Consider the following 27,645-nt stretch of genomic DNA (forward strand, 5'->3'; position numbering starts at 1 on the left):
TGAAAGGGACAAAACGCCTGCATTGCGTGTGGGTGGTACTATGGTAAGTGACCATAGCTGAAGAGATTCAAACTCATTTACCTATGGAGTTGAGGGTAAGCGTGTTTGTCTTGAAGACTGTATCCCAAGGGTGAAACCCAGGCCTGTGCTTTTTTTAAACAACATTCAAGTCTTTTGCTTTTTCTTTAAACAGGTCTGAAATGGATATACTATCTGCTAGCTCTGAAGGCATTCTCATCGGCTATTGTCCACAGCAAGATGCCCTGGATGAACTTTTAACAGGCTGGGAGCATCTTTATTATTACTGCACACTACGTGGAATTCCAAAACAGGATATCCATAAGGTAACTTATCCAGAACAGATTTGCAGGGGGAGCTGAAGCCAGGTTGGGCTGTGAATGTTATAAAACTATTGTACTTTTTTTACATGAGAGAATATCTAATATTTCATCTTAACAGCTTTAGTAATAAGATTTTTCATTACTCCTACTTTAAACAATATGGATTTTTTTTCTGTCTGTTATGCCAGTTCAAAACACAATAACATCACTGAGGATAGTAAAATAACACTAATGCAAATGAAATCTCAGGCACAAAAACTCGAAAGGAAATTAAATTTATGAATGGTTCAACACTTTCATTATCATACTTAGAGAACTAGGAGGGAACACCACATGTTCTGAGTCATGCACCTCTGAAAAACTCTTTTCTTTAGAGATGGATTTAAACTCTGAAGGAATTAAAAATTGTTGAATGATTATATAAATAAACCAAACATTTGGGTGCTGAGATGGCAGCTGTCAGCACTCTGCTAGTAAATGTCTTAAACTTCACAAGATGGTGGCTGCATTCAAACTGCCTGCTGGGAGCAGTCCCTAAAATATTCCACTTGTCATACCAGGCCTGGGGTTGTCCAAGGAGAAGAGGCCAAACCCATGGCAGAAAATGCTTTAAGAGCTTACTAGTATAGATGATGACAATATCTGGGAATGTCACTGGGAGGTTTTGAATTTACAGATACAGATGTAGCTGTGCTGACCAGCAAACAGTGCTCTTTTTCTGTAATGAGGCAATCACTCAGCCAATACCAGAAATTAAGTACCAAATGGATATAGGGTAAAATGTGGGGGGTTTTTTGTCTCTGCAGATGGAAGTTTCTGATCTCACATGGACTTGAGCAGCTCAGTCATGCTTAATTGCATCTCTATTAACATGAGAAAACTGGAGCGTGATATGAAATTGGTGTCTGTCATTCCTGCTGTATAGCCTGGTCCACTGTAGTGGCTATGGCTGTAGAATTGTCCTCATAACCTCCAGAATGCTGCCTGTTGTCTTCCTTTTCCTTCTTCCAGAAGCAAAACTGCATCTAACTGAAATATCTTTTTTTTCTACCCACCCAGCATTTTCCTGGCTATTGCTGCAGGGTCTGCTAAGTGGTTTACAGTCAGTTCCTTGACTGTATGTGAGAAGGCCGCGTTCTGGTTCTTTGCATTTTTTTTCCCCAGCAGCTAGGTACTATTCCAGAAAAAGGTACGATTCCTGCAATGAGACATTGACTATTCAGAAATAACTGCCGTCATGCCCCAATAATAGCATCAGGACAGGCAATATTTTGAATTTTTCCTGTCTTAAGCTAATCATTTGGGTGTTTCTGGATGAGAGACTGGGGGAAATAAAAGATTCTTACAAGTCTTTGCCCCTTCTCTTGGGCAGTATCCTGCCTGTCTGGAGTTTTAACTGACTGTTTTAACAGTACATTTCTTGCAGGCTGCTTAGAAATCATCATACAGTCTTTTATTTAGTTGTTTGCTCTTCATAACTCATCGGTGGTAGTTTTTGCTTCTGAGTACTAGCAGAGTACTGATAACTTGAATATGTTTCCCTTGATCTAAAGGAAATATATTAAGGGATAATTGTTATTGCACTAAACCCCTCAACTATAATTACCTGTTTTCTCCATGAACTGACAGCTCCTCTCTAACAGTTGGGCTAAAAGCCTATCATAACTAGCATCTATTATCGTGGCACTTTAATAGACACAAAGGTGGCAACAGATGCTCGCATCTCCTCTAGAGCTTTGTAGTCTTTCAAAAGGATGCTGTTAAATATCCATACATCTTACATATGCTATTGAATGCTTTTGGTCCTAAGTGTAATTTAAAACAGGAATCAAAGTTTGATTGTTTCATTATGCAGCGGTGCTCTTAAAATGCTCTAAACATGGCTTTTAAGCTTTTCTGCCTTACCTTTTTCATTCTTGTAATGCATATGTCCAAATGGTACAACATGTACTATAAATGAAGCCGTTTTTAAGACACCCTAAGAAGAATGGAAATTTCAGAATCACCTGAATGATAGAAGTACATAGTTCTAATTACATTTTGTGGGACTCGCTTAACTCGCATACTTTGGGTCATATACATACAGTGTTACTCTCAGCAAGCTCACTCCAGAGTATAGAGTAAGCATACTCTCCATTTGTGAACAGGCTGAAGCACATAAACTCAGGCAGATGGTGATCCTCTGAGAGAGAAATGGAGTAGGGATGAGCCTGTGATGTAGCCTAAGAAAGACTTCCCCACAGTTAAAATAATTGCCTCAGCCTTACTGGAAGAGTTACTTTTATAACTGACGAATTTGCCAAGAGGGGTGTCTTTGAGTGAGAGCTGAGCAGGGCTTTTAGTGCTGTGCTTCCTTTCTGACTCCTGGAGTCACAAACTCTTAGCTATTGTTTTATTCTAGTACTCCCAGGTGTGAGGAAAAGCTGTTCAGGTGGCACTGGCAGACACCTTCTTATGGGTAATGCCTCATCTGCAGACAAGTGGAGACAGTAGCTTTGAGAAGTGTGAACTGACCCATGCGTTACAATGGGCTGTTAATGCTTTAATCTTACACTCTGTGCAAGCCCTGTCAACGCCAGGTAGTAGAGGAGAGCGTGTCTGTGTGTGCATGTGCACATGAATCCTGCTGTCACTGCTTGATTTGTGACTCCTTCAGGCCATTTGGCCTTCCAGCAGCAACTGTTTTGGAGGGTGAGGAGCAGGATCAGGAGCTATGTGGAAGCTTGAGAATGGAGAGAGATCTGTGGTGTGCTTAGGGACCTGGATATCATCAGTAAACTGTCCCATGCGGCACTGAGCTTTTCTCAGGTGCCTGGGAAGTTTTCCAGATTGTGATGAGCAGGATGATACCAACAGATTTCTATGCTCTGCCTTCAGGGCATCTCTCTGCATGTGCATGTGTAAATGAACACTACTGCAAATGCCGTCTCCTGTCTGTATTTGGTGAGGAGCCACAAAGGTAACCTGGCTTCGTATACTTTCTCTGTAGATAATGTGAGACTAGTGCTCTCTCTGAAATATCTGGCATTCATAAAACCCATTTCAAATGCAGAAGTATTTATGAATAATTGGTGTACCTAAGAGCTTCCACTTTATGTTCAGATCCAGCTGTTCTTTGGGCAGTTAGTACACAGCTACTCCAGTGGCAGTTCTCAAAACCATTTGGGGAACAGTTCCTCTAATGGTGAGGTAATTCACGTACAGGTCCTGTTTCAAGTGGATGAAAATCAATTCTGCGTTATTTAGAGATGAGTTATTTTACTTTGGTGGACTGGGAGAAGATAAATGTTAATCTTCTGATTACCCTGGACTTTAGATGATCTAGGTGTAGGTTTAGACTACTCTTTATAGGCAGCCTTCTGTGCCTTAGTTTCACATTTGTGATATAGAGACCGTTCTTCCTTTCAGTTGTCCTAATTTTTTGTCTGCATAGATTGCAGAGCAGACTTTGCTGCCATATGCTTGCGATCAAGACATCAAAGGGCTCCTGCAAATAATATTTAGCTACTCTAGTTTACCTTCATCAAAAACAGAAATGCGGCTATCTCAGAGGAAAACAAATGTTTTTGTCAGTGGGCCCTTCTGACTGTGTGGCATTGCTGTCAAGTGTTGAACAGCTGCTGTGTTTCAACTCAGAAATGGCTGGTGCCTGGAGAAAGTGTGCATTTTAGTTGCCTATAAAGAAAATAAGGCCTGGGAATGCTTTGGAATAGCAGCTGTATGGAAATGTAAGCTGTTATTTTCTCATTCCCTCCTGCCTATGATACGGCGCTCCAAGCCTGCCTCTGAGTGTTTACCAGTGAGTGTTTATGCTAACGTGCACACACACATGTATTCTAGAGAGTACATGGCTTTGACGTGGCAAGCAACATACATTCACTTTGTTTTTTAATAAATTGGCAAGCAGGCAGGTGACTTAAAGGATGTGTTGCTGCTAAAGTAATCTATTGAAGCACTAACTTCAAGGATCAAATCCTTTGCTAGACAGATTTATCAGCAGCAGGAGTTAAGTGCCTGACATAAAGTTGAGTGCACTTAATGTTCCAAAACAGTAATTAACTGAATGGGAAAGGAGGAGAAAAACGGGTCATTTGCTATCAATGTTAAGCTTCATGTAATGTGAAGTTTTACTTTACTTCCCAAATTTGCTTTGAAAGTTTCTTTTTGCTGCAAAACTGGAAAAGTTAGAGTAGAGCTTTTGGGCTATTTAGACAGATACTAATTTAACATAGTATTCTTAATTCTTTTTTTTTATTTCATTAATATATCAATTTTCAATATCTTAATTTGTTCCAAAAGACAACATACAGCTTGTTATAAAATATTACCACAACATTAAATGACATATCTCATTTGCATTAAAACTTGTGCAGCAAATCTGAAAACAAGCTTCATCAGGCCTTCAGAAGCAACTTCTTGGAATATCAGTATGATTTCTCTTTACGTTAACTCTCCAGGAAGATTTTTGCACTGACTCTGAAATCTCATTGACTTCCTTACATGTTGTATTCCATAGCTGCTGGAAACAGGAATTTGTAAATTCATTTATTCTTTGCATGCTTGCTTTTTTTGGACCCCAACCAGAATTAGTGTGTACAGTTTTATAAGATTCTGGGATAAAGAACTATTTTCCCCTAGAAGTTTGACAATAAGTATATGCTTTCCTAATGTAAGAAATCTAGCAATACTGAGTTTACTCTGAAGGAGAATGAATACTGTTTGGTGTGGAATTGATGAATGGTTGCTATTGAGGATGTTCAAACTACACTGCATTCACTTACTCAGAACCTGACACTTTCAACAACTATTTTGAAAGTGTATAGTTATTTTTCAGATGACGCTAGAATTCATCCCATGCTTATTATCATTTGTACTAGGTATGATACACATTTTCAGTATTAGGTCAGGTATGCTTTATGAGGGTTTTTTCAAAATAAAATAGCAAGTTATACATCGTGTTTATTTTGTCAGAAATGATGCAAGCTTAATACACTGATGCATACAGCCCTTCAAGTCAGGATAGAGATGCTATCAAATTTCTAGTCCTCTAGCAAAGCTAGAATTTCTAGTCTTCTAGCAAGACTCAATCTTTGCTAGCTCCAAGTTTTTCTGGAAGACATACTAACTGAAAACTCTCAGTACCACTTAATTTTTTACTTGAATATTAATGGTAATTTTCAAAGAGAGTAGAAAATCATTATCATTAGTGGTTACATAATTAGCATCACTTACTGCTTTTCAGTGAGGTAGATGTGCCTCTTGGTTCCCTGGTGGATAGAGGACACCATGCCTACTTTAACCTTTACTCCCACAAATATTAACATGTGTGCAAAAATTCAAGTTACCTTACTGCCTCTTCTGGAATGAATGTAGTATTTAGGAAATGCACAAAGTTTTGGAGGATTTGGTTTAGATTTTACAAATTGAAGGGCTCATTCCAGTGCCTATTCCAATGCCTATTCCAAAGCTAGGGAAACTAGTCCAAATTAATTTGGGGGGAAAGAACTTTTGTTAAAGATTTTAGAATCGACAAGGGAAAAGTAAATCATTTTAAGGAATATTGGAAAATAGGGAAATTGTTAGCTGATAGATGTTAAGTCTGGTATTATCTGGATGGGGGGGGGGAGGAAGGAAAGAGTTTAAATACATTACTACAGCCATGACGAGATGTAAAACACCTTTATGTGCACTCACAATGTATACATTTGCATATAACTCTGTGTCTTTTAATTTGGCCTCAATATTATCAACTTGCTAAATAAATTGATGTATCTCCTCACTCTTCACTGCTGCAAGTAATTGAAACCAGAAATAGAACATAATGATGAATATGACAAGGAGGGAGAGAAGATGCTTGTGTACGTATCTCACATTCACTAAAGGAAGGAAACCATTAGAATTGTAAATCTCTTGCACAATTGTGTGTATCTGTCTAAATTCTAAATTCTTCCCTGTTCAGTGTTCATTGTCTCTTTCAAAGAATGGAATTTTGTTCACTTAGTCTAAGAATTTTGGTAACACTTCAAAGCGGTCTTACAAATAGCGGTTCTGGTCATAGCTAAAGGATAGTTTTTACTACATTTCAGCTGTGATATGTAGTCCTCTTTTCCTTAGTGTTTAATAACTATTGAAGCCTGTTGTAGTTTGGAATATATGTTAAATTTGTTGTAAACAAGAGATCACGCATTTTTTCACTTTCTGGTCGTAATTTTTTGTGAGCTTTTCTGTGCAATTCTCTGTATATTGTTGGTGGATTTGTAGGAGGATAATCCTGTTGTTACTAACACGCATGTATTCCCAGTGGCAGTAAAGTCAAGTCAGTTCAGTAGAGTGGATAAGCTGTCTTACCATATGCTTTAGAAGCATTCACTTTACAGGCTGTTTCGTGTATAATAAGATGTACGTTTGTAAGTAAAACAAATAAACAAAAAAGCTCAGCTATTATATGTTAGAATATAGCTTAGACACTTGACCATTTCTAAAGCCACAGAATATTTGAATTTGCAGCACTTCTACTGATACGCAGCAATAGTGTCTAAAGGAAAGTAAACCACTGTGAATTAACTCTGAAATAGCAGAAGACTTGAACTTTTCAGTATAAAATTACCTGTGGGTGGTTTAATGGTTGTTGATTAAGGTTTTTTTTAAAAAAACTCCCTGCATTTAATGTAGAAATGTAGCTTTTGTCTGAGAACATGCATTGCTGTCAGGTTATACATTAAAGGACACCGAACACAAGTGACTGTTAATACCAGTGCCAGGATCCACACTAGAATACTTCAGATTCTCACCATGGCAGCATTGTTCCTGCTTACAGAGAACTTGATCTCAGAGGTGTCTTTTATTTTTATATGTAGCACTGAAAAATCTTGCTAAAAGGGTCATGAATATCTTGATCATTTCCTAAGAAGCTTACATAAAACTGTCTTATAAAAAAAATATTATTATGCTTATGGCAGTTTATTTGAAATGGATAGTGAATATTAATTCACTATCCATTGATATTGTTTATTGATATTTTTTTTTCTATTGGATTTTCTGAATTAATTGGAGACTATCCATCTGATCTGACTAATCCTTCCAGTCCTTCCTTGCTTTTTGCTGAAGGTAGTGCAGAGGGAGCAAAAAGAATGCACCATACTGCTGGGGATGCTCTGGCAGTTGATCTCAGGCAATAGAGTACCATGCAACTACTTGTTTTACAAGAATCTCCCAGCTGTGGTACATCCAGGTTGAAGACATACTGGCTCTATTACAAATTTGCTCACCCCGTAATGATACGGCCACCCAGCAGCATGCCACTAACCACCTGCTGCTTTGCAGGGTGCATCTGGCAGTGGTGAGTAGAAAAGTCGCTGCTGTGTCCCCCATGTTTTTGCATGAGGTCTCCCCGGGTGGTCCAGCAGTAATAGCTGATATAGGTGGAGCAAGGCTCTTGCTACATTTAAAATTCTCTAGCACCAATATTTGAAGGAGCCTTGTACATTAAGACTGTCTCTGACAGGTAAAGAAGAAAGGCCAAGAGAGGACAGCATGAACATTGTCTCCAGCTGTGCTCATGCGCCTGCCCAGCTTACCCAGATCACACATACTTACTTAAGCAATTACAACCAAACCAGCTAGGGTCAACTTACCCCTCTCAGTTATTAGAAAGGTATATTAATTTAACCCTAAGTTACCTTTTGTCTTTAAGAAACTCTAAATCCTTGACCTGTGACTTGCTTTTCTGCCATTTCCCTCTTTTTGTGGCTGATGTAGTATTTTGTCTCCTGAATTTTCAGTTGCTAAGATGTTTGATCAAATAAATACCAGAGAACAAGGTGAAAAGAGGAACATTTTAGATCATTGACCCATCAACACAAAATGAATGCAAATGAGTGTTACAAGCAATGAAAAAGCCAAATTTTCTGTATAAGAAAATCCTTATCCTTTGGGGAGAACTAAGGGGTCCTGAAGCACCTTTTGTACGTGTTTAGGATTCAAAAGTAATAATAGGCAGCAAATGGCGGTAAATAAGGAAACAACATGTACATTTGCTTAATATGCATGAACAGAGTGTTCTTGCAATCTAAGCACAAACACTACCTAATTTGGCTTGTCTTTGCTGGCCTTCAAATTTCTAAACCACAGGTTGCAGAGGACCTCGTTAACCGGTTACACCTCAATGCCCATGCTGACAAACTGGTGAGAACATACAGTGCTGGCACAAAGAGGAAGCTCTCTACTGCTGTGGCTTTGGTTGGTAAACCCCAAATACTTTTACTGGTGAGTAAAGGTAATGCTGCGCTTATAATAAATGGGTTACGTTGAATTTTGTTGTCTAGTATGTTGCTCTAAAGAAAACCAGGTAGTTTCCTGGTCAGTCAGGGAGTAATTGATACTTGGATGTACCACTGTCCTCTTTGTTCTGCTGTATGAGCACTTATTTTATTCTCCAGTGCTCACAAAAATAGAAAGTGAAGTTGTTTTTTCTTTCCTTTTTTTTTTTTCTTTTTTTTTTTCCTTGGGGTGGTTGGGTGAGCAGGAAAAAAAAAAGGGCCCTAAACACACACAAATGCAACTGTAGCATCCCATGTTTCAAATGAATATGTAATTTTTTTTTTAAGATTTCCTTATGTAGAAGAAGAAAAAAATAATTTAATGTAAAATATATTAATGCTTTATGTATTCTCTACTTTGTATATAACATGAGAAAAATATATCTGAACAATTCTACTGGCTTCCTTAAGAAGGAAGATTCTTATTTTAATTAGGAATTTGGAGCTGGTGTTATTAATTATTGACCCATCTTTTTCAGGATATTCATATTCCTTGCTATGTCATGCTTCATAAATCTGGCTAGTTCTTATATTTTTATTGGATTCACAAATCACACAATCAAACTAATACTCCTGAATGATATTAATTTGAATTATTTATCATATGTTGTTTTAGTGCTTGCATCCTACTGCTCATTTAGGCCTGAAACTGGCCTTTGTGGTTTAAACAGTGACTTTTGTATTGAAGATCGGGGCATTACAAAGCTTTGGGAACTGCATCATTGTGACACCACGTTCTCTTTCTTATCATTGCCTATTGTTTCACTAGAGAAGGTTGAACATCCCTTTCTTAAACCTTGGCTGGGAAGAGCTAAACCAGTTCAATAGTGGAATAATCCTTTTGGAACTGTCAGATGGAGGGAATCTGCTTCCCAGAGTTGGGGGGGGACACCAATGCTTCCAGTAATAGATCGCAGGCTAAGTAGAACCAGATAAAACTGGTGTTCTCACGGGGTTCGTGTTTCAGAAGATGAGACACATTTTGCTGCTTTTAACTTCCTATCATTGCCTCACTTCTGAGCTGAATTATTTTATTTACATTTTATGCTTAAACTGACCCTGGTTCAGTTAGTAAAAGGAGGAGATAATCTTAAATCAGTGCTTTTTCCTGATCTTAGAAAATGCTCCAACTGTTTTTTAATGTCTTTATGACAGCATGCTACTGCAAGTATCCATTTCAACCTACTTCTTGCTGCAGGCACAGACTATTGCATATGTAATGACAAGAGGAAAGAAAAATATCTAAACATGTCAAATGCTTTAAAACATTTGGCTGGCTTTAGAAAGCTAGCAGATTTTAAAGGAGTTATTCAGAATTTTAAAAGGCGTTTTTTTGTCTGAAAGCAAAGACACCAATGTAAACCACTGAATCTGCTTCTGGATTGCATCCAGGATCATAGCTATTAATTTAAGTAATAGCGTGGATTGCTTTATTTTTATTGCTTTTTATGTTTTCTTTGTTAGCTATCCACAGACAATAGGGCACAGAACTGAATTCTTTTCCACGTCTGCCATTGGTAGCTAAGGACCAAAATCAGTATCAAACTGGATGTTTTGTTTGCTTTGTTTCTTGAGAACTTTGCTTCCAGGTTTCATCTGGAATTCCTTGCTGCAAATACATTGGCCAAAGCCATACCACCCTAATAGGTGCTGACACACCTCATGAAATGCCATGGTATAAAAAGCAACTGAAAGAGTTTCCTTCTCCCTAGTTTTGTAGTGACAGAGACTGGCTTTGGCAATCAGATACCATTCCTTCTGCTTCCATGAGCAGATGAAGTCAAACTTTGATTTAGTGAGGACAGTGGGATTAGATAGGAAGGGGAAATGTAGTTTTTGTAGCTGCACTTCTTTCTCCATGAGAGCCATCTGAGTGGGAAGTGGGTTTGCCAGACGGTTTGCATTGGGCAGCACTGACTGAGTTGTTGTTTAATCCTGTGGGTTTAAATCACCTAATCACCGTGGGTGAGAGTTCCTCCCGAAGGGACTCTGGGAGTAACTGCTGGAGGATGTCGAATCCAAACATACTATCTGCTTCTGGCTACGGGGTGGGCGGTGCAGGCAGCTGGGAGTTACAGCACTTTTCCACTTCTTTGTTCTCATGGCAAATGTGCATGTAGAGGAGAAACAGACACCAAGCCCTCCCAGAAAGTGAGGAAAAACACCTGCAAGTCTCTCCTATTAAAAAAAGTACATGTGTATATATATTATTAAACGTATATATGTATATTTATAAATAATATTATATTTATTATATTCTTATATAATATACGAACATATTCTTTTTATTCATATAAATTTCTTTAATAAAAAGTGCCTTCTATAAATTTAGAAACTAAACTATATGTGTTAAAGCAAAAAACTGATCAGGGATGTCTTTTAAGTGACCTCCTGAAAATGTAGCTTTTTAAGAGAAAAATATAAGGTTTTATTGTGAGTTTTTTAATTCTTCATGCTGGGCTGGAGCTGTAGTATGTTTTTTCCATGCTGCTGTATCACCATTTTCATTTCTCCTGTAGGATGAGCCCAGCTCTGGGATGGATCCTTGCTCTAAACGCTACCTTTGGAAAACCATCCTGAAGGAAGTTCAGGATGGCTGTGCAGCTGTGCTGACATCCCACAGGTAAGACCCTTATCCCAGCAGCCAGCATATTCCTGTTCTCTCTCGTCAACTGAGAGCAGAAGAACATACTCTGAAGGCATGCTCACCCTGGTGTGAAACACAGAATATGTCTTGGTATTTTATGGCAATTCCTTCCTGCTCATGAAAACTGAACTTGCGTAAATCCTAAATATTTTGTATATCTAATTTTCAAGGATTAGAATGTGGCTCAAGGGGGCTGCAGGCACAGAAAATATGACGCAATGCATTCTTCCTTTTCTATGCTCTTTCTATTCAATGTTGCATTGTTTCTTCTTGCTTGAAACACCAGGTTATCCTTCTGCAGCTGCCCACTTTACAAATCCTTACAAAGGGAGGTGGGAGTGAAAAACCTTGTTCCGATTTTTTTAAGGATTCTGTTTTGCATCTGCATGAAAAAAGTATGCCATGTAATTCTAAAGACAGATGCCTCAGCTATTCTCTGTATGCACTACTGGAAATGGTAGGAGTGACCCCGTCCTCTTAGAAGAGTCTATCTACATAAAATATCTTGTCAATTCTCTGCTATGTTCATTGGTATATCAGTTTAATGGAGGAAACATCAATACTGTTTTGTAACATCTATAGTAAAATGGAATAAATTAAATGTTCCCTTAGGGGATATAGTATAGTACATATAATTATATATAAAATGGCTTTAAGTGAGGGAGAGATCATGAAAACATGACCAGAGAGGACAGAACTCATTAATCAAAACAGCAATGTAACATTTTGGCCAAATGAGTTTTGAAACATAGATGAATCAATAAAAAAATGCAGCAAAACTTCCCTCAATATTTTCTATATATTGTTAATTTTTTTTCAGATATTCTCAAAATGTATTTGTTGTCCCTGTACCTGTGTGTGCTGCATTATTGATGGAAAAATGCTCTCAAAAGTTTCTAGTATTCTATTTATGGAAGCTGAATCTTGAAAATCACATACCTGTATTTGATCCCCAAGTGCTTACCAGCTCACTCATTTAGGGAACACAAGTTATGCATTGTGAATTAAGTTGAGTGATTTTCAGGAAACAGTATGCTTTGACTTTTCAGTCCAGATTAAGAACCCTTAGCTGTCAAACACCAGCTAAATGGAAGAGAGCTGTGGTCTCATTACTAATATGCTGTAAACAAACAATATCCATCAAATTGTTACTAATTACTCCTTTAGCTCTACAAATGAATGACTTGAAGCAGATGTAAGTACAGTGATAGTGTACACATTTCATTTCTAATTAATAAGACATTGTTGTGCCAGGGTGGAGGAAGGAGAAATTATTTTATACTATTTATACTATTTGCTGAAGGCCATTGGAGATTTATTTGAGATTCTTTCGAAGGCTACTTGTATAAGTAAAGGAATTTTTCTTATAAAGTGAATCTTCATGCATATCAGCAAATAAGTGCATAAGGTATAGAGATGGTTTCCTGTGTAAAAATTAGTTTTTGAGGTCTATGTACTTAATTTTCAGAGACAATGCTTAACTTTTGTTTTGAGGAAGGGAGGAGTGAGCTTGTATTAACTCTCCATACAGGCCTAAATGTGTGTTATTTTGCCACAGCTGGGGAGTGTTTTGCCAAGGGGAGCATCAGGAGTTACTGCACCCCATCGAGACTCGGCTGGCTTCCTGATTTGTGGGAAGATGTGTTAGCAAGCCCTCTCCCCATCTCTCTCAAATACAGTGGTTTGGCTGTTCTCACCATATCCCTGTCCTCTTTTAAGGAAGTTCTTCCTAGAAGGGTACTTAATTGCCATGCTTGTTCAACAAAAGCACTTTAATTTGGACTGGCACGTGGCTGAGGCACACAAGACAACTCTTGTATAGCTGTCTCAGAAGGATTGGGGAGTGCGCGCAGTGAATTGCAGGGACATCAAAAAACCTTGTCTCCTGTGTGAGATGATGGATATGTCCCGACTGCTGTCCTATGTCTGAAGCGATGCTTTGGAAGTACAGCTCGCACAATTCTGTATGATATGTAGAATGGCAGCCCATCTGCACTAAGCTTTACAAGTCAAAGTTGTTATTTATCATCTGAAGCAGTCACATCTAACAGGATCCTGCTTTTCTATTCAGCTGCATTTCCATGTCCTAAATTCTGTTTGGATTGTAGTGTTTTGCATCTTCTTCTATCCTGCAATCAGACTAAGGGTAACTACTTTTTACAGGTATGTACTATGCAAGAGGCAACCTAAGCAAACTTACTTCATTCTTCTCCCTCTATCCTTTAACTCACAATGACCACAAACAGATATTAAAAGGAATAACAGAGTTCATGGCTCTCACACACAGTGGCATTTCTGAGACTGCCTATCAGGTATTTGCCTGTGGTAATAAAACCTTCGTCTTGTGGCCAGAATTGTCCAATTAGTTCTGGACTAAAAACATAAATTCTGTTTTAGGGCTCTCTTCTAGCTGTCATGTGGTAATAACTTTTGGTATGTACTGACTAGGGTTACAATTTGGACTGTTGCCTTTAAAGTCAAAGGTTTTGTGTACCCATTTTTGCAGCTGTCCAGATTCCTTCCACTTTAATTAAAGTTAGGTATGAATAATGTTCTCTGTTTTCACTATTATTCTTTTAATCTTTTTTTTTTTTCCCTTTATTTTGTAGTATGGAAGAATGTGAAGCCCTCTGCACACGGCTTGCTATTATGGTCAATGGAAGTTTCAAGTGTCTTGGTTCTCCCCAGCACATTAAAAACAGGTATTATATGTCAACATCAAACCTTCTGCAGCTACATTCAATCTAAGAGCTGGCTAGACACTTTAATAGTGTCAAGGCATAAATACTTACGACTGCTAAGCACATCTTTCTTTTCCTGCCATCGCTGAAGTTAAAAAAGAGCCCATTAGGGTATCTTAGCAAGCTAAATTGACATATGGCATTGCTAAAATGCTTTGTAGTCTGCACTGGTAACTGAAAGAGACAGATCTGTATCTAAAATGAAGCACTTCTGCACTCAACCTGAGAAATACGTTGTAAGAATTCAACATGTTGAGCTGAAATACACTGTGGTTCGTTGTGAGGATTTCTTGTAACAGGAAGAAGCGCTTTTCACAGGTCAGCAGCCAGTAAGACAATGGATTTGAACCATCTCTGTTTCCTGCTGAATTCACTGGCAATTGCAGATATATATGCTATGTTTTCTCCGTCCTTTTCCTGGTGTGCATGAGCCTCTCTTCTGCTTCAGCTCTGCTCGTGAGTTAATTTAACATCTGTTAATGAGGATGTTTATTTAGAGGATGGGTTCAAACCACCATAAAGGAAACAGGATCAGAAGCTGAGGGGAAAGTTGCTGCAACTTATAGCTAGAACATTTACATTCAGTAGTAAGTAGAATTTTTATGACACCCAGAGAGTCAGCTGTGTAAAATGATACAGCTCCTTTACAAGCGGCAAAGCTACACTCCTTTGTACTAGCTCAGCATTTAGCGCTCTTAAGTGCAGATACATTTGACAATGTAAACAAGCACTACAGAAATGTTTTGTAATTGCTGTCTGCCATGGTTATAGGGCAGAAGTTATCTGTGTGTCAGATAACTTCTTGTCCCTTGAGGGCTTTTGGCTTTCTGTCCTTCCCCTTGGGTACAACTGTAGGCCCTTGTTTTGCAGCTACATTAACATGATGGGCCTGATTCACATTTACTTTAATAAGCTCTCTCCTTCCAAGGTTTTTTTCAGGACAAACTTTCAGCTAGAGACCTTACAAACTGGATGGTGAAAAAAATTGAGGTCTGCATCTATATTTCTGATTGTTCTGTGTGATCATAGCCTTCTTTTCATGTTTGCGTACCTTTCCGAGAGTAGTCGCCTCAATTTCTGGAGGCATGAGAAGTCAACCGCTCTTCAGCAGTTTCTGCTTCTTTTGTATCTAGCTCTTTGTCTTTGCCATCCTGTCTCTTATTCCCAAATTTCATAGCATAGAGTGGCCTGTTGTCCTGCTAGCTGGAGCTTTAGCAGGAGTGCAGGCACCCTCTGTTCCTTTTGTGGTAAGAGAGGCCGATGTCTGTAGAGGTCAATGCAGATCTTGGGCAGGCAAAACTGCTTTTGGAAGATGTGTGTGTCCCCTAATAAGGAAAAATGGTAGTACTTAGGCACTTCAGTTGAGTGCATAAAGTTAGCTGGGATAAATGTGGGTGTCCCCTTTTTATGTTTCAGATCCTCTGGAGTGAGCGCGTGTCTCTGTCTTGTCAGCTTGACCTTGCGAGGGCAAAATCAGGCATTCCACAAAAGCTAGCTTCATCTTTATCTTCCCAGTGACTTTGTCATTGTTTTGCCACTCCTGATGTTTCCTTTAGCAGCACCTTTTCATCCACCTTCTTAGGAAGCAAGACATCATAAGCATACTCATAAGTATGCACCATATTCCTATAAATAGGACAGTTATTTCTCCATTTGCTGCACTGTCTCTGTAGATAGACCTCTTTCAGATCACAGTAAGCAAATCAATGCAGAAGAATAAACTATATGACATGCTGGAAGTATCTTCAAATTAATTCTCAGGATATCAAGACATCCACAGATCAGCCATTCAAGAATCAAGGCTGTATGAGCTCCTCTTTTAAATTCTCCAAAGCAAGGTCATGATAAGAATGTTTGGCAGTCATATTCGTAGCAATTATTTGTTTAAAATCATTGTAACTTTTAAAAAAGCACACCTTCTCTATGTTAAGAATATTTCATACTATCAGCAGGTTTGTGTTCCTTGTATTGCCATGACAGTTCTTTAATGTATGTCAGTGGCATTCACGTGGGATAATATGTGCACTGGACACCAATATTGCTGAGGCTTTCCATAGAAACTGTGTAGCTGAAGCCGCACTAAGATTTTTCATTTATAAGGCAGGACTACAATCCCTTTAACTCCTAGCTTATTGATTGATTTAGTGTCCAAATTTTCCACACTTATTGTTCAGGAACCTATTGAATTTTTCTAAAACTTTAGAACCTTTCATTAGGAAAAAATAGTTGCTAGCTTTATCAAAGGATTTAATCAAAATCATGCAGTTGTCTGAATTTGTTCTGACTGCCTAATTCATTTTCTTGGCTTCTGGAAGCAAAGCTGCTGTAAAGAGCACAGTCTTAAAACCTCATATACACACAGCTTTTAAAACTTTCTTTTTTTTAATTAAGCATACAATAAAGACATTTCCATGCTTTCTTTGGAAAACTTTTGGCAAGTGCTGGGGAGAAGCTAAAGACTATCCCTTTAGTCCTATTATTTTGTTGCTTACTCTAGCATCCAAACTTCCCTCCAGACAGAACTCCTGACTGTGGTTTTCTTTACTTGCCAATACAGTGCTCCATCATAAACCCCAGGCTATCACACACCAAATAAATAAAGTAATTGTTAGGAGATTAAGAAACCCGGTACCTCTGTGTAATTCATGTTCTGAACATATTTGAAGACAATTTCCAGATATGCTACCAGGTACCTTGTGGAGGACTTCTGCATCTACTTGAGATGGGAAAGGAGAAGAGAAGCACAATTCTTTTACTTATTACTCCAAAGAAAATAATTGAAATAATTAAGCTTTAAATTATTTTAGTCTTTTCATTTTCTCACTTTCCACTCCACCTGTGAACATCCTGAAAAACTTCCAAGACTTGAAAGATTATTGGGTTACTCCTTCCTTCCCATGTTCCTTCCCTCCCTATGATTCAATAGCCCTATCTTTCTCACTGCCATACAGAGCAAAATGTTCCTTCTAAAGTTATAGACCGTAGAGATTTCTAAGTCTGTTAGGAAACACCTACTGGCAGAAGAACGCTTTCCTTAACAGCCACCTCCACTGGTATAGTCACTAGTCAGTTCTATTTTTCAGTGTTTTCCTGCAATTAGCACTGTCTAGTGTATTTGTCCCTGGCACCATCTCACAGTAAAAACCTCATCACCTTACATTTTGTTTAGCAAAACTGTTCCATGAAGCAATGTAAGTGAAGGAAAGCATAAGCAAAACTGATTTTACTGCATCTGAGTAAATATAAATTACTCGTACCATAAAAATTGTTTTTTGATGGTGCTTTTGTGTGCTGTGTGTGTGAATGAATTATGCTAGTAATACACACATTTATATTAACAGGCAAGAACTAAAATAAATTAATGGGGACCATAGTTGTAGATTATTGTGTTTTTTTCTGATAGATTTCGCAGCTTTTTTTTTAATTTGCTCTTATTTATAAGCAGCTCTTGATATCCTTTAGTCTGTCTTAAATTTGTTTCTACAAATCAAATTGAACAAATATTTTAAAATCAAGTACAAGTGACCTGATCTAGCTTTGAAGATTGGAAGAAGGAAAGAAATCTAAACACTGTATGAACATTTAAACCAAAGAAACCTTTCGTACGGCTTTTATTTATAATAGAATGAGTCCTGTATTGTAAGAAATAACAGTAGGAGCACATTTTGATATTACATGCAATTGCATTAGCATGTCTCAAGAATTTTTTTCCTCTTTTAAGTGTAGCTGCGTCCACTAAAATGACATTTTTTTCTTCCTTTCCTGGTGATTCTGCCTGTCTTGATGGAAATCCTGAGAATTTTTTAATTTGCTTTTCCTTTAGTACCATTCCAGCCTGTAAAGTCTAGATTATGATCACCTTTTTGATGGATGCATGATGAAGGCTTAATGGGTCTTCTTTGGGGCCCTGTTAAATTTGCTTCTTTGCTGTGGATTCAGCTTTGCAAGGATTCAGCTTTCTTTCTCACTACACTTTCAGCCCTTGGCAGATGTGAAAGACCATAATCTTGGACTGAATACAGCTTTGTCAGATGGCGGTACAAAATTCTGCTATGAAGGGTATGGGTGAGCTCCAGGAAGATGCTAATGTGAAACATAAAAGCTTCATAGGGATGTAAAAAGTGACACATTCTGCTTGTAATGTGTGAGACTTGATCCGTTTTTCCAGCTCTTGTGCAAGCCTGTTACAAAATGCTCATCCAAAAATGTCTTCTTGCTACAAATGTAGGTGTTTGGGTTTCTGCTCCCAACTGTTGAGCCCTGACTCTATTTACCTATGTTTAAACAGATTTAAAGTACCCTCAAATGTTTCTCAGTAGAATAATAAGTGTTGGACTTATTTAGAAAGGCCTTTTGTTGCAGATGGCAAATTTCTGAATAATGCCAAGAAAGGTGTTAGCTGGAAAGAACGAACTGAAGGGCAATTTCCAAAAAGTTAGCATCTTAGTTCTAGATGCAGTTTGTATGAGATAGATGTGTTAGCAGTTGTGCCTGTTAAAAACTAATTTCAGACAACTCCTGCCAACTGAGTCAATTACTCTAAATTGTGAACAGATTACATGTAAATGCTCTCTCCAGTATTCTCTGTTATACTTAATGTTTTTTTAAAAATTCACAGAAGCATTTCCATGTCAGATACAGCTGGCCAATCCTCTGGGAACAACATTTTGAATACTATCCTTCATTCTAGGGCCATCTGGACAGACTTCTCATAGCTGAAAAACCCATACCAATTTTTCAAGTGCTGGACACACATCAAGTCTTTGCTCAAATTTTATCAGCAAGCCATCTGATTAAATTACCCAACAATTAATCCATTTGTTATAGCAGAGTTAGAATGAAAAATGTGTTGGCAAGCTATTTACACTTTACCTTTTTTTTAAAAGGTTGATTGAGAATATTTTATTGCTTTTCTCAAACTCACACATGTAGATTTCTTAAATGGAACAGAGAGGATTAAGTTTAAAGATCTCATCAATATTTCAGCGTTCAGTGGAAACAGTGTTGTCATACTAACAGATATACTAGCGGTAAGTTTCTTACATGCCATAAAATATAGAAGTGAATATCATTTTTATTCCTTTTGACTAGAAAACGAATTCCTTTTGTAGAGGAAAAATGTATTAAGGCAGTGGATGTGTTTTTGTGTAATATAGCTATTAGTTTATCTTCCCAGAGGAAAGCTTGAAGAAAAGAATTCTTACAACTTTAAGAACACACAGATTGAGAGTTCAGGAATGAGCAATATCTTTGCACTCTCATAAAACTTTGTGCAACATTAATTCAGCCCTACTGTGCATGTGCATTACAATGAATTTTTTTTTGTCATTTTATACCATGTTTTCCACAGGACATTGCATTATATCTGTGTACCTGTTCATTCAATGAGCAGCAGCTAATTAAGATTTCATATTCTCCTCTTTCCCTAGTACGTGATCTGGTTTTACTAGTCATTTTTCAAACCTGTCTCTAAATACAGTATTACCAGCATTCATTGGAGCAGTGCTTCATAAATATCAACATCTATGTTTTCCACAATGCTTCTGGGAAACGGGATTTGAAATAATTATTCCCATTTTATAGAGGAGTAACTGAAGGATGATGCTAAAGTTAAAAGCGTTTGGGTAGTCAATCTGAGCAGTTTAGGGCTAAATATTTTCCGTTTGTTTAACATTGCATTCAGAGTACAACACTTCTTAACTTCAGCCGTAGCTGTGGGTGTTTCTGAAAGTACTACGAATTCCTTCTGCAAACCGGAGCCCTAGGTCTCAAGGTGGGCCCTTAACAAGATAGGAAAGCAGTAGTGAAAAATGTGCTCTAAGTGAGTTACCACAGATCACACAGGTGTGCTGGAGTGAAAAGGTAGAATTCAGTTCCCCAGGGCCGTACCAGAGCCATGAAGCACTTTCTTTCCTTTTCTCATCAATCTGCTATGTTATTTGCAACATTTTCTAGATACTGCAGTAAATAAAGCCACTTGTCTGAGCAGGTACCTCCAGTATATCTTGTAAGGCATTCATGATAAGGATTGCATGAAGGGGTGCTATGGTGATGATGTAATTAAAGCTTATTACATAATGCAAATATACCAGTGGTTTCAATTTTAATTTCACAGCTGGTCTCCATTCTAGCACTTTTTAACTCGAGAATTTGACCTTGAAGTGTTGATAAGGTCCTTTTAATAAACATGTTAGTGTGCAATATCCTGATTATTTTTTTTAAACTCACTTAAAAAAACAATATGCCAGAAAACAGTGTTAGCAACAGAATGATAACGTTACTGCCTCCTGCTTTTTTCACTGTTGAGGCCCAGAAGGTACTTTGAGGAAACAGGTTTGGTTCTTTGTAGGGTGCGCTGTCAGCCTTGCACAGAATTACAGCACTGCTGTTCCTGTTTCTCTGGGAATGTAACATATAAATAATACAAGAATAACATCTCTGATACTTGCCTGTACGTGCAGACATACAAGCTCATATACAGACAGATTTTGTGTGCGCACATGTGTAAACAATTAACAAGATTTTTTTTGAAGGTTTTACCATATATTTGGAAATCACGCCTAAGCACTTAAATGCCTATGTTCAGAGAGCAAGGCAAAGTTCTACCCTGCATTGGTCATAACCTAAGGCTGTCACTGTTATGGCAATGATATTATTGAATACAGAAATTAACTTTAGATGGCTTGATATGAAAGCCTGGAGTGTGTGTGAACAAATAGTGCACGTACAATATACTTGAACAAGTGTTACTCATTGTTTTAAAAACTGTTTTCATGTTTCTATTGTTACCCGGGAAAAATCATAATAAATTAAAAAATGATGAAACAGAATCTATGAATAGTATATGGAAGACAGATTTTATAATTTATTTGTTATGTCTGATTGTTTGTTTGCATCTAATCAAGTTTATCTGTTCAGCACCACTGAGGTTGTCCCGAATAATTGCAGAAGGAATTCACATTTTGCAAGTGATAGTATATTTGCATTTGATTTCAGCATTTTTTAAAAACCAAAGCAACTATTTCAAATTTAATAACCTTTTTTCATTCCTAGATATTGTCTTTACCTGCCACTTAATAGATGAAATAATTAAATTTATTGTGTGATTTAAAAAATCTTAAACTGTGATGAATTTTTAAATATTTTAATTCCAATTTTTGTTTCTTTTTTCAATGTTTTGCAAAGTGTTTTGTTTTCAATCTTGTTCAGGTTTTGTTCTCTTTGTAAATTGTACTTGCGTCTAGGGCTTTAAGGGGAATGACCTGAATCTGTATCTCATGCTTCAGCAATCATACTGGAATAACTAAGCATGTCTAGATGAGGCTTATTCACTTAGGGAAGTAGAATCATATCTGTCTGCAAATGAATGTAAACCAAAGCAGAGGGGGAAACAGCACAGTAACAAATTATTCCCCCTCTTTGATTTATGGCATATATTCTAAAAGATGCAGTTCCTTGCAGACATTAAGTGCCAATGTTCTCTTTATTATTTTTTATTTTGTTATCCAATAATGTCATTTTGAAGTAATCTTTTGATCAATCAGACTAGTGCATACATAAAGTATGCACGTTATATTTCCACCAGTAAACTTTCCCGGAGCTGTAATTTTTTGATGTATATATATAGCACAACGTTCTCTAGGAAGTGTAATCTTTGATTAGTGGAAAAAAAGCATATGGATGATTAGATGCTTTTCTTGTTCATCAAGGTTTAGGAAATAGGGCCATGTTCTTGATTTCCTGAGGTTACATTCAGCAATTTTGACTGGGGGAGAGAAGAGATGGTAAACGTGCTTTGGGAAGAGTGTGATTCAATGAACTGGTCATTCTGGACCCTGCTGTAAGTTAAAACAGTGGTTTCTAGGTTTGGTTTTGTTCATTTGTGGACAACCAAACTCCTAAGGGTTTTAAATGAAAATACAGGTTGGTGGGGTTTTTTTTTTTTTGTTTTTTTTTTTTTTGTTAAGCAAATAGATGTCTGCTGATAATGGACTTTCTGTTTCACCCTTCACAGAAAACAGGGTTTCATGGGTCAGGCTTCAAAAGCACTCCGTTAGTATACCTGTAGGGACCCCTTGTGACCAGCCAAGCGTAGGCTCAGCTCTGTGGCCACAAGGCGTTGTATTTCAGCAACTTCTTGTCCCCATTCAAATCTCTGAATCAGGACCTCTGCGGAATGGGCAGAAGGGAGCACTGAGAAGTTAGTGTTACTTGACCTGCCCCAAGTGGCAACTCCTCTACTTGGTATTTATGAGAATTTTCAGCCTTTGGGCAACTAAATCCACTTCCATTTCCATTGCAAGGCTAGAAAGAGCATCAGGAAAGTAGCCAGGGGACTTCCTCATCAGTATAGATCTGGCTACACTTGATTCCAGTGTGTGACTGCAGCTTGTGTAGACACATATCTGAAATAGTTTTATATTATCTGTCTTTGTACTGCTGGTAGTGTGGCTGTGGAACTGTGGCACAGGCTGCAAAACTCCTCTGAGAACTGAGGAACCATTTGGGTGATTAGCCCAGGCTGACCTCCTCTTTGTGATATTTATACCGAAACAACTGTGAGGTCAGATCAAAGACCATCTAGCACAGTATTCTCTCTCTGACAGCGGCCAGGTGGGGAAAGTACAGGAACAAGGTAAGACATGAAGTTACTTTTCCACCCTTCAGCAATTTGTTGCTCAGAGGCTTCCTAAGCCAGAGGTGGTCTTAGTGGATTCCCCGCATGAATTTCTCTAATCTCTTATTCAACTCATGTCAAGTTCTGGCATTCAGCACATCCCGTGTCAATGAGTTGTACAGTTTCCCTATGTGCTGTAAGGAAAATTAATTCCTCTTACTGATTTTGCATTCCCTTTCCTATAATTTAATTTTATGCCCCCTGTTCTTGCATGAGAAACATAGGAGAGTGAAGAATCGTTCCTTAGTTACATTCCTTAGGCCAGTCATGATTCTGGGCTCTGTAAAAACACCTTTCTACCACCTCGTCATCTTTCTTCGATGCTGAAAAGTTTTAGTCTATTTAGTAATTCCTGATATGGAAATTGCTCCATTCCTTGTTGCCATTTTATGTTCCTTTTGTTCCCTTGTTATTTGAACTGCTTAGCTAGCTTGAGGACCTATGTAATTAAAGGTGTGGAGTTCTTGGATGTATTTTGTAGTCCTTGCTAAGCTCATGCTTCTGCAGCTGATGCTGTTGTTAATACTCAAGTTAATTAGTTTACAATCAGTCTGGGAATTTATATTTTAGTTTCTGTCTCATGGTGGCATTTTAGTAGGTAAAGCACTTAATAAGTAATACTCCCACAACCGCTAATGAGGTGAAAGTCAAGCGTGAACAACTAGTTTGACTGAGGGAGAAAAGGAAGGATAGAGAAGAAAAATATTTTTTTGTCAGAATAATGTTTTTGTGTGTTTGTGTGTGTGTATATATACAAATAAAAATGCAGGTGTTGTTAAAGTAACGTGGTAGAAATTAACAGTGGAAAATATCTTTGTTAAATAGCTTTGAAGAGATGGTGATTCTTTTGCAGCAGATGGCTGCTGAACAGGTGTGCTGGCTCAACTTATGCCATTTTAATGATAATGTTTCCCTTCTTAGGTCTTGAACTATCAGGTGCTAAAGGTTTGATCCTAACAGTGCTAATCAAAGCAGATTGTGCTTTTCTCTGTAATTCCACTTTGGGTTTCTGAATTAATTATATTGTCGGAATCAGAGAGGAAAATAGAGTGAAAAAAATGGTCAACACAATTTCCATTGCCTCAGTTCGCTACTGAAAGCAGCTTGCTGATTATAGCAAGGGGAAATGTTTATTGCTTATCAGCTTACTCTGTATGGGGAGCTCTTGTGCTAAAACGAATTATAAAATCAAGGTATAGAAGCATCGTAATTTGACTAGCCAAAAGAAAAAAAATCTTTTGAAGCTTTTTATTTGTACCATGCTGGTGTTTATGCCATTCACAATTTAGAATCAAACCAAAGTTGCACAGACTTCTCTGTCTTTGCTAATCAGAATTTTGATTCATTTTCTTTGGAAACTTCATTGCATACAACAATTTCATTTTGTGAGACTGTTGAACATCTCCATAAGCCAGCATTTTTCAAACTGTAATTCAATGGTAGCTGTGTAGAGATGCCAGAAAACTGATCAGAATCAATGATCTTTTGTAAAATGTTGCCTCAGGTTGGCTGTCAACTAAATTGAAGACCCTTGTTGACCATATCCATCTTTGTAACATCTTTTTTCATTGTCACATGTGTTTTTTCAGGGATGATGCTATGCATTTAAAACATTTAATTAGAGATCTATTATGTGTTAGTAAATCATTGCAAAGCAAATCAGCCAGCCACTGCTTTGGATTCCACCTTTTTCTGGATCTCTTTGGCGTAACAGCACTGTTCATCTGTCAGGTCTTATTGCTCAGTGAATATTTGGTAACCTGCAGCTTGGACCCGATAGGATTTAACTCATATAACGTCCTTCAGGAACCAACAAACAGGACACTGCATCCGGAATGTTTCTTCTTACTCTGTTTCAAGCAGTTCAGTGGTTGCATTTGACTGCAACAAAAAATAAACAAAAAACCCCAACCAAAGACCAAAAACCCCTACAATAATTTATTTGTAATGTGGCTTTTCATACACTGCGACTTCTTAAACAGAAGCTGCTGCTGTCATACCTAAAATGTAGCAACTATGGTTTCATTGTGCACAAAGAAATAGGATTCTTCTCTGGGAATATGCTTGGAAATTATATTTTGAATTCATGTGAAATTCTTAACAGAATAAAATATGCAGTCTAGAATTTTTCATCCTGGAAACTTGCACTGCTTTGAAATCAGTGAAGATTTTATTGCTTTATACCAACAGAGGTTCTGGTCCAACACAAAATAAAAGTTAAAGCCCTTGCTATACATGTATTATAGATGAGGAACATGTGGTGCTTCATGTAAAGTATTTTGCTGGGAGTTGCTCAAACAGCGGTTAAACTGGACATATGTCTCAGAATAGTCCTTTCTATTTTTTATTACACTTTGATATTCTGTAGACATTTTTTTTCTATATTGAAAAAGGGCAGCATCATAGAGTGTGCTGTGATACATACTTCTGCTTTGATCACATGAAAATATGCTTCATGCATGTCAGATCCAATTAACCCAGCTGCTACCCTGAATCACAAGGTGTACACAGAAGAGACACGGGAGAGGAAGGCATTGGCGTGAGGCAGTAACATAGAGGATAGTCACTAGAAACCAAAGAACTGTAGGAAAGGATCTGGTGATGAGTAATAGTGGAGCTGGAGAGTGAAGAAAAGGAAGTAATGCTGGAGTGAAGCATGTGGGAGTGGTGGTCAGTGGGAAGATGGAGAAAGTGGCCGGTTTCTGGGGGGACGTGGGCAATGAAGTCCGAGCTCCCTCTCCCAGCTCTGCCTTTCCATTGCTCTCCAGCAACAGGGAACAGCAGCAGCAGAGGAAAGCTCTTCTGACTTGGCTCCTGCTGCTCTTTTTTCCCCTAGCAATTAACCAAGAAGGTGAACCCAAAAGGAGGACGCGTAGCTGCAAAGGAGGGCTGGGAGGGAAGGGAGGCAGCAGCAGCCCCAAGTCACCCCATCTCTCTGCTGAGCTCTGCCCTTGCACCTTGCTCTGGGAACAGGTGCCGCATAACTTCATTCGCTTAAGCAATGTGCATAAAAATATCATTGCCATTTCAGTGTTTATGGGTTTATTGCAACTTCCCCAACTAAATATTAGCAGTGAGTAAATCTAATAAAATATAATGTGTTAGTTAGATTGCCTGTACTTAACTTTTATCACATGTCTGTTGAGAAAGAGAAGTTCATTTCCTAAATTATTCTGAGACAGATTGTGTGGCCACAGAGCTAAAGAAAATTCATTAACTTTGCCATGTCTCTAAATACCCCTATAGTTGCCTTTGTGTATCTGTAAAACACAATTGTACTCACATTGCTGAAATAAAAGCTGTGCAGCTTTGTTAAAAGATTTTAAAAATAGTGCTACATGCCCATTTTTCTTGTTAGAAAAGTTAAAGGAATTTTTTTTCTTCTGTATTTGTGATTGGTAATCTTCATAGTTTTTTGCTAACCATTGAAAGCAATACAGTAATTAAAGCATACTTTAGTTAGCATAAGTTCAGGTACATTTTTTTTTGTTTCTGTTTGTTATTATTAATTTAACAACTTTCTCATTTAAATTCTATTGTTCAATAGTATAGTACTAAAATCACAGTGATAATACAGTAGGCATACATGATGTTATTTGACATAATTGTTATAGGAAAATCAATTGAAACAAATGTTCTTCCTGTCTTCATAGTGTAGACAAATGGATTTATGTTTCTGTGTATCATTTTCAGGTTTGGAGATGGCTATTCTGTCAAGGTTTGGCTTAGTAAAGAAATAAGCTATCGAAAAATGATTTTGGACCATCTACAACTGCATTTTCCTGGAACACAGTTTAAGGTACAGCTAAAGCTCCTCATCATAGTATTTGTTCTGTGGTGGGGTTAAGTATGGGCTGGTAAGAACAATATAGACACATTTGGATATACTGGTCTTTTTGGAAAAAGTATGTATGAGCATCCCTTTTATTTTTCTATCAAGCAATTCTTAAAAATCTGACTTGTAATATTGACAAATCAACTCCAAACAGTCATTTAGGCAACATAAATAAACAGGCCCTTCTCTGAGTGAAAATTTCCTTTTGCTTTTATTGTTGATGAAGTTGAACTTGCCTTTGTGTTCACCTGAAGTAGGAGTGCAGTGTAGTCACTGAGAGTGATTGATACTGAAGGTAGTCACTGCTTTGATTGCTTTCTGATAAGGTCCATAGATGATAAGTCTCAGTCTTTACTGAGATTCTTTTATTTGATACGAAGCCTTACAAAAGACCTATAGTAATTAGATTCCAAGAAAAACTCTCAAAGACCTTTAATTTTTTTTTTTTTTACTTTATCCATGTTTAGAAAAAGAATCATGTAAAACTATGACTACCTTAGATATGAACCTGTTTGCGTATTTGTTTATACGTGTGTGTGTGTGTTCACTCAGCCTTTTCGCAGACTGCATTGTAACAGCACTAGTCTGTTGGATTAGGAACCTATAGCATAAAACTGTCCTAAATTTATATATCTTTTATGAGATTAACAAAATGTTGTCTCAGAACACACACAAAATGATGTATGAACATTTCTTTGTGCTACCAATGTAGCACCAATATTTAAAAGCTCATATTTTCCATGTTAAACTGCAATGAGAGCCTATTGAAACTAGACTGGTTATAAGCAAGTGTAACTTCATCATAATGTGCATTCACTTTTATCTGTTTCTATCATTTTTGCTTGTTTTAAGGGACAGCATCTTAACCTGCTTGAGTACCATGTACCACGAAGTCAGGGATGCTTAGCAGAGCTCTTCAGAGTCCTAGAGAATCACAAAGCTTTTCTCCAAATCAGACACTACTCCATTAGCCAAACCACATTAGAGCAGGTATTTTTTTCTCTTTCTTTTTTCTTTTTCTCTCCTCCCCCCCCTTTTGTCTCAACATGCTGTGTACTGTAATTATTGATGTAGTAGAATACTATA

General features: G+C 37.7%; 1 protein-coding gene across 1 annotated transcript in view; it reads left to right on the plus strand.

Annotated features, from left to right (window-relative positions):
• Positions 1-27,645, plus strand: part of ABCA13 (ATP binding cassette subfamily A member 13) — a 176,157-nt gene that overhangs the window by 146,991 nt on the left and 1,521 nt on the right. The window contains exons 49-54 of the mRNA XM_075495780.1: positions 194-339; positions 8,467-8,606; positions 11,179-11,282; positions 13,916-14,008; positions 26,418-26,523; positions 27,412-27,549. Of these exons, the coding sequence (XP_075351895.1) occupies positions 194-339; positions 8,467-8,606; positions 11,179-11,282; positions 13,916-14,008; positions 26,418-26,523; positions 27,412-27,549 (727 nt within the window). The remainder of the gene's footprint in view (positions 1-193; positions 340-8,466; positions 8,607-11,178; positions 11,283-13,915; positions 14,009-26,417; positions 26,524-27,411; positions 27,550-27,645) is intronic.

Source organism: Mycteria americana, chromosome 2 (genome assembly GCF_035582795.1).
Source record: "Mycteria americana isolate JAX WOST 10 ecotype Jacksonville Zoo and Gardens chromosome 2, USCA_MyAme_1.0, whole genome shotgun sequence".
NCBI classification, from domain to species: Eukaryota; Metazoa; Chordata; class Aves; order Ciconiiformes; family Ciconiidae; genus Mycteria; species Mycteria americana.